Source organism: Eptesicus fuscus, chromosome 1, assembly GCF_027574615.1.
Source record: "Eptesicus fuscus isolate TK198812 chromosome 1, DD_ASM_mEF_20220401, whole genome shotgun sequence".
NCBI lineage: Eukaryota > Metazoa > Chordata > Mammalia > Chiroptera > Vespertilionidae > Eptesicus > Eptesicus fuscus.
In genome coordinates this window covers 75,380,759-75,388,860 of record NC_072473.1, presented here as the reverse complement: position 1 = coordinate 75,388,860, position 8,102 = coordinate 75,380,759, and the positions used below count along the sequence as shown (strand labels likewise).

The following is an 8,102-nucleotide window of genomic DNA, read 5'->3' as shown; positions in this document are numbered from 1 at the left end:
GTGGTTCTAGTGAAGAAAATGAGTGGTGAAACAAGGTAGGAGGAAAAGTGAAACAAGGTTGTGTTATGAAATGCACAACCACTACACGCAAGTGGTGCTTGATCCTATGGGTCCAAAATTTATATCCATTCCTGTGAGGATGAATAACTGCCACCTCTAAGATAGAATGGGTTCAGTGCATTCAGCGGAATGAGGTAGCTGGATGATATCCTTGAAGGAAGGTGCAGAATTAAGGGCCCAGCATCAGCAGTTGCTCTTGGAGAGATACACATTTAGTGGTGGCAGTAACCTGATCACCTTTGTGAGAGAAAACCAATGCTGTTGAGCTCAAGCTTAGGCTTCATCCATGCCCCATGACAATACATGGATCTATTGTGACAGAACTAAGATGACTGAGAAGAGAAGCTCTTTGATATTCACAGCATGATCCACTGGTTTTTTAAATGTCTTCTCTACAATCCTTTGAATAGCCATTACAATGAGGCATAGAGATACATATGCTTTGTTTCCATTCCCATAGTTATATTCACATGCCTCTTATCCAAACTTTCTTACCTTTCATTTACAATACTTCTCTTTCCAATACCATGGCATACCAACCAAATTGTTCTCCACAGTCCAGGAGACCACCTCAAGTCACAGCTCCTTCCATCAAACTGAAAGATCAAGTATAATTACCACAGCTCTGCCAACTGGAAATTATACGTACATTATTCTTTGGGGCTACTCCAACTGAAGCTGAAGTGGGGTGGCAGTCCACTTAAAGCTATCATCCATTTAATGCTGACACATCTGTGCACCAGACTTGATAATTTTCTCTTTCAATAGTCGGTCATAGATTACGATGTACTCCATGAGGGTATCATTGCAACGAAGTTCAATGGCATGGAAGTTTGTGCAATCATTTATTTGTGACTTCTTAGGCTAGATCCTGAATGTTGCCTTACCATCACAGGCTGGACTGCTCCTAATTCTGCTAGACCTTATCACTCAGTGAATCTTATAATGTACAGTGTATAATGGGCAGTGGCTGTCATATACTCAATTACTGTATCTTGGTTAGACACTCCATATCTATTAATCCTAAATAGTATAAAGAATCTGTTTTTAAAATGACAAGTAGGTTACTGGCCCAGGAAGTATGGCTTTTGTTCAGAACTTTAGATTTTGTGTTGCAATTCCATATTATGGCTTAGAATGACTAGTTAGTGCATCCTTATCCACCATAGATACCTTAAGCACTATCAGAATGTGCTGAGTCATATGGCCTGAGTGGCAAGGCTACTTGCACCACAGATCTGAAAAAAAAAAAAAAAAAGTAGGTTGGGGCCAAGATTTTCCACCAAGCTGCTAACTTTAGACTTTAACTTGCCAAGGCTGTTTTTCTTTTTCTTCCCAATTTTTTAAAATTTATTTTTTTATTGTTGACAGTATTACAGATGTCCCCTATGTACCCCCCATTTTGCACCCCACCACCCAGCTCTGCTCCCACCACAGGCCTTCACCAAATTATTGTCTGTATCCATGGGATATGCATATATGCATATAAGTTCTTTGCTTAATCTCCTCCCACCTGTCCCCACTGCCCTTCCCTCTGATATCTGTCAGTCTGTTCCATGCATACATGGCTCTGGCTCTATTTTGTCAGTTTATTTTGCTCATCAGATTCCACGTATAAGTCAGATAATGTGATATTTTTCTCTGACTGGCTTATTTCGCTTAGCATAATACTTTCCAGGTCCTTCCATGCTACCTCAAAGGGTAAGAGATCCTTCTTTTTTACAGCTGCATAGTATTCCATTGTGCATACCTACCACAACTTTTTTATCCACTTATCTACTGATGAGCCCTTGGGCTGTTTCCCTATCTTAACTATTGTAAATAGCACAACTATGAACATAGGTAGTCAATTGTCCATACATCTAGCCTTGGAATACTATTTGTAAGGCATTGCCACAGATTTCTGTCAGTCACCATAGCCTGACTCCACTCTGACCTTGCTTCTCATTATGGTAATGACACCCAACTTCCCCTGAGCTTTTGTGCTGCCACCTGGATCCTGCCATTCTGGAATCCTATCATTCCTACCGTAACATAGATTGCTTCCAATCATGGTTTGTAGAGGAGTGCCAACACTGAGCTACTAAAAATTGTCAGTGTTCCCCCTCACTATCATAGTAGTGCTTTCTCTGCCCTCCAGGGGAAAATAGTTCAGAGATGGGTCCTCTTGATTCATTTATACTACCCTCACTCCATTTGACCTTCTCACTAATTCCTCAATACCCTGGCAAAGAAGTTCCAGTATCTCCATCTTACTGACTGTAGGCTGTTGTCCAAACTTAAAGATGCCACCTAGCAGTCGCAAGTGTGTGCTCCCATGTAAATTTTCCCCTATATCCACTTATAATCCATTGCTAATTTGACATCCTCAAAATCCATTCCAAAACATGCTGGTATATTTTAGCTAGTTTAGGATTTTCCACCTAAACAGAGACTGCATTTTGCTTTTGGTGCGGTGATACCTTACCCTTTCAATGAATTGGGATCAATGAAAAATATGTGCTGGACGTTAAGACAAACAATGTCCTTTGAGATAGCTGCCTTAGATGAGGTTATTGCCTTGTCTCCAAGAACAAGAAAGCTGTTTTCTAATAGCAAGGGTTAGGGACTGTTTTTGGCTGGCTGAGAAGGTGGGATTATAGATATAACATTCTCACACCCATCACTATTATAGGCCTCAGAGTTGTACTTTTTCCTTATTAGGACACGTATATTGATATAGAGACCTGTAAATGTTGTAAATAGTTTCCATGCTTCTTTGTCAACCTTTCAATTATAATATGGGCCTGATATTAGAAAATCTGCCTTATGATTGATAGAGATGGGGGTCTCTTTAATCCAATGAATTAGGTGCGCATTCCCATCAGACACACAAATTTAGGTTAAAGATTCACATTAAGGCATTCTTAGAGCTGGCCTCAACAATTCAGGCTGAAAGGGATCTCAGAATCCATACTGAGTGGGAAGCCAAACTCATTCACTCCCACACCCCAAACACCAACTCATGAAATGAGGAAAATAGATGCATGTCTGAGACACATCTTCCTCACTTCAATATATGCCACAATATAAATGACATACCAGGAGGAATCAGGTAACCCACCTTTTACCCCAAACCCAATAACTCACAAATGTGCGGAGACTTGGGATTCTGGTTTTCAAATACAGGCAGTGAGAGTAATAAATACTACTCACTATTATGATAAAATAGTGCATTCTAGTGCTTTTAGAAATTAGATTGTCACCTAGCTCACTTTAAATCTGACCTTGTTTTTTGGGTCACCTTAAATCCTTAGAGCAGAGCAGAGCTTTAAACCATTGGTTGCTCTCCTGACTAACAAGTGTATGAATGAGTGAATACACAAATAAGGTAGTAAAGATAATATCAGAAACAAAAGATAGAAATGGCTCCACTGAGAAAACGAAAGGTGGGCAATATATTGGAATCAAAGGGAATGCTATAGTGTACATACAGTGTGGTTTCCCAGGGTATGAGGCCCACATATAGTGTGGTGATGGTCTGTTGTCAAATACTCCTCAAGATCATGAGGAAGTTATGTGGATTGATACAGTTATGTTAAAGCAGTCTTGGTCTTTATCAGGCAGACCAAGAGAAGGTTCTATGGAATCTAAAGCTTATGCAAATTGGAAGGCTTTATTTTAAAATAATACAAAATCAAACATGAAAGTGAATATTTATTTAGAATGATAAGATAATGTATAATAAGCATTAAAATGATGACAACTATGACAAGCAAAATTCCAAACAGAGAAACACCAGTTATGTAACTACACGATCTGAAGTACGATGAAGTGAACATTCAAAATGAAAGATCTAATGGTTTTATTGCAAATGAAAACATCAAACTTTTGCAAATTTTACATAAACATGTGGCCATGGAAACATATAACAAAAGCCTAAGAGTAATACTTGTCTCACTCTAAGAATAAAAATGCAGACAGGTTCATGTTAAGCCTTTAGTGTTTATTTTTATGTCAAGTTTCTAAAATAAAGTAGCCCTTATAACATTTATTTTCACTAAAGTCTTATTTCAAGTTAGAATAAACTATTCATTGGTTTCAGACTTCAACTGTCAGCTGTGTACTTTTAAATATATTTGGATAATTGTCACATTTGGCCAAGTGGAGGCCTTTTCTATGACTCATTTCCAAATTCACAGATTCTGGTCCATCTTACTCTTTGTTTTAGCCTGGAATGACTTACCAGTTGGTATTTATATTGTTGGAACCAACTAGAACTATTTTACTAATATACAGAGTGCTTGGTTTGAAACAAATGACTATATATTTAGAGATACTATAGTCAGAACAAAATGTTTGCATTTTCTACAGTTTATAACAAACTAGATGGGCTCTTAAGCAGTCAGCCTGGACTCATACTCTAGAGTAGCCAGACTATGAATACAATGACTCTAGTTTTCTTCCACATGTGGTCAGATGGCTATATTTAGATACAGATACTGTTAGTTATGATATCTGTTTAAGAAACTATTCATCTATTGAATAATAGACACTCCACAAATGGAATTTCAGGGAAGTATAGAATGAACAATCCTGTTCCAGGCTGCCAAAATTATTTTCTGCATGCTCAGATGTTATTCTCACACATATAGAATGCATGCAGGTAATCCATTTACTTTATCTTTGAATTCCAGATTGTTTTCTTGCAAAAGCAATTACAGTTATAATATATAGCAAAGCATCTCTATCTTTGGTTCTATGTCTGAGATATTTTTTTCCAAAAATAAATAGGTATGGCAGGAAAAATAATTCAACTATCTTAGGAGAAACCCAATATTTTATAAAAACTAAGCAAAAATATATAATATAATCAATGTTCCTTAGACTTTTTTCTAATCATCTTGCTTAATATCTAATACTAGTGCAATTTTAATATGCAAATGATTGTGTACCCTGTATTTAACTATACAGCATAGACACAAAGATGTCAGAAAATAAAACAGTACTTTCTTTTAAAAATTATTTAAGAATTATGAATTCTAAAAATGTATGAGATAGAACTGCTGAAATCTGTTAATAAAATTGACTTTAAAGAAGCATAAGAAAGAAATGTTGATGTAGTAATATTGACAGATCATAGAGATCGCAAAAAACCACACACAACAAAACCTGAACATATTACCTAATGCCTTCAGTTTCTGGAAAATATGTTAGGGTTTTTTTTTTTTTTTAAACTAATATCTATGAAAGCTCCCTGTTATGATTAGACATGCAGGTGATTTAGTGAGCTTCTTTTGTTGATGGCTTCCGTCTCTTTTCAAATAGGATTTTTGCATCAAATAACTCTCTTTCCCTGTATCCTAGAGAAGGTCCTTTTAGATACTTGGCTTCAGCTTCCTTGTAATCTAATCCATCAACAGCAGAAATTGAACAAATGATTGCTTCTGGCAGAAGAACTTCTAGGATAAATTTAATTTTATCATCTCTTATCCGAGCTAGCATTCTTTCGTCTATTTTTTTGTAGATTTCTTGTAAATATTTCACCACCTCATCCAACTGATCTTCATCTTCAAAGTATGTTTCAATACAGGGAGTGAACCTCTTTGCTTTCAAAAATGATTTCAGCCACCTGGATGCTTTTGTGCCATTTAAAATGGAAAGAAGATGGTTTTCTGTTCCTTTTGCATTCACAATGAAGTCCACTAGATTCTTGTTGGCTCGGTCCCGAGCCGACTTCATTCGATCAGGAAGAATTTTTTTGAAGGACATTCTCTTGGTCTGGGAAGCCATGGTCAGCGGTTCCATAGAATCTTCATTATGCAGCTTTGGAAATAAGTTCCTGAAGGTATCTTGTTTGATTACTTTCCTGATTGGATAACTAATGTCAGCAGCATAATACTCAAGGAAAGAGCCTGTAAAGGAACCACAACCTAGTCTAACTCTGTAGTCACAAATCAGTGAGATGCACCAGTCAATACTTTCACTGTAATCCTCCCTGGCTTTATCCACTAGTGCTTGTTTCTCTTTACAATCAAATTTTTTTAATCTTCTCAGAAGCACTCTAATGCCTCTCTTTACAGGATTCATGTTTGCCTCAACAAAAACCACACTTGCTTTTTTCTCTTTTCGCCTGATGCTTTTCACTATGGCTGGCCAAAATGGGTATTTTTTATATTTAAACCAGACTATCATTCCTGCTTCAAATGAACGTGGCTCATAATGAAAAACAACGGGTGGAAGCACTTCGTCTTCCTCATCGTCATCTAGTACAGAAGGATCAATAGGATTTAGAGGCACTGATTTATCAGAAGCTTGGAGTTCTCCATATTCCTCAAAATTTGGATTCTGGCCACTTCTTTCATTATTCCCACGGAGTGAACAATCCATGACACGGTTAGAGGCACTAAATGAAACCTGACATTCCCATGAACAATGACAGGGGGATGCCAGAGCACCTGTCTCTGATTCCACAGGTTGATTCTGGCTGGTATCTAAGCATGAATTTGAGGGACCCTCTCCAGGATCCTCAATATTCTCTAATAAGGTAGAGCATTCAGAGGAAATGGCCAGGGTCTTTGGGCAGATATCCTCTGGCTCCTCTTTCAAAGTTTTTGGCACAATGAAGATATCTGGTGGTGAAGTTGGATTGAACTTCTCTTCTTTAACATAAGCATATTCCTCTTTGATTGTAGAATCCAAAGGCATAGCTGTTGGGATGTCAATCTTTTTCTTGCTCTCCTTTTCATCGTCTTCTGAAAGTGAAGGGAAAATTTTGCACCAGCTGGAGTTTTGTGATGATTTTGTTTCCATCTCACTTGGAAAAGTATCAATGGTTGCATGCACTTGTGATTTATCATCATACAGGGAATCATCACTCTCTGAAGATACTAACAGAAATGTTGGAATTTCACTTTCTTTAAGACACTTTGATAAGTTTCCTTTAGGCTTCCGATACTTTTTACGAGGGGGTGAATTAGAAAGCTTTTGTGGTACATTTTGAGACAGTGTAGTGGTCTCTTCTTCATCTGAACTGCTTGTTTGATTCAAATTTGTTCTCTTATTCAGAATACCCAGTGCCATTTTTAGTGATCTTGCATAAGCTGTTTCCTCTCTAGGTGGAGAACTGCCCTCTGACTGTGCTGCTAGTGAGGAGGCAATGGCTTCAATTTGAGATTTATTTAGGATCTTTGTTTCCTTGCTTTCCACTTTAATTTTTTCATCTACTGAGAGTATTTGAACTTCTAGGGAAAATGTCTTTTTTCTCTTACTGTTTGATGAAGTCTCACATCTGGACAAAACTTTTGCTGGCCATAACTGGTCTTTCCAATTGCATAAGACATATTCAGCATCCATTATGACTTAGATTTGTGTACTATCAGAGACTGAGATGAATGGCTATTCTCGTCACTGTTAAGGCAGTTCCTACCCAAAACAACACTCTCACCAAAATCTCCTTTGTCTTTGAATTACCAAGTGTCTACAGCTTGTTTGGTCTGTTCTCCTCCAGCAGAATTTCCCAAGGATGCTTGAGCCAGTTGCTTAAATGGGACAATATGAGAGATACTGCAATAGGGAAAAGGAAAAGAAGAAAATTATCAGCAAACAAGATTATTTTGCCAAAGTGGAAGGTGAGCAATTACAAATAGAGATAAAAGAAAGAATAATGCTCAGTGGGGCATGATATGGAGGGGGGAAATGCAGCATAATATAAAGTGAGTGTAAAAATTAAAGAAGTGGTTTATAATACCTCAAATTCAAGAACTTGCCCTTACAATTTTACAAATGATTATTAAGGACTGAATCAGTGCACTTGCTGGCAGAGGTGGGAAAGGTTGCAGTGGTAAATCAGGGACTCTATTTATGTTATTAACTCCTTTAGGACATTTATGTCTCTACTGTTATACCTAAGGCAGTGGGACTCCAAAGTTTTCATGTATCAGAATAATCAAGAGGTCTTTATAAAACTATATTTCTAGGCCTTATCCTGATAGTTTTATCCAGAAGATTCTAGATAGGATCCAACATTTTGTATCTCTAAGTTCTCAAGTTATTCTATTGCA

At 37.4% G+C, this 8,102-nt stretch overlaps 1 protein-coding gene across 1 annotated transcript; it reads right to left on the bottom strand.

The window, feature by feature from the left end:
• Window positions 1-5,238: 5,238 nt before the first annotated feature.
• Window positions 5,239-7,395, bottom strand: PWWP3B (PWWP domain containing 3B). Its single transcript, XM_008157312.3, has one exon. It carries the CDS (start codon window positions 7,393-7,395, stop codon window positions 5,323-5,325), a length of 2,073 nt encoding a protein of 690 aa, XP_008155534.2. The 3' UTR covers window positions 5,239-5,322.
• Between the last annotated feature and the right edge of the window lie 707 nt (window positions 7,396-8,102).

Excerpts from the sequence above, each read along its gene's own strand:
- PWWP3B (XM_008157312.3), bottom strand. The coding sequence starts at position 7,395 with ATGGATGCTGAATATGTCTTATGCAATTGGAAAGACCAGTTATGGCCA.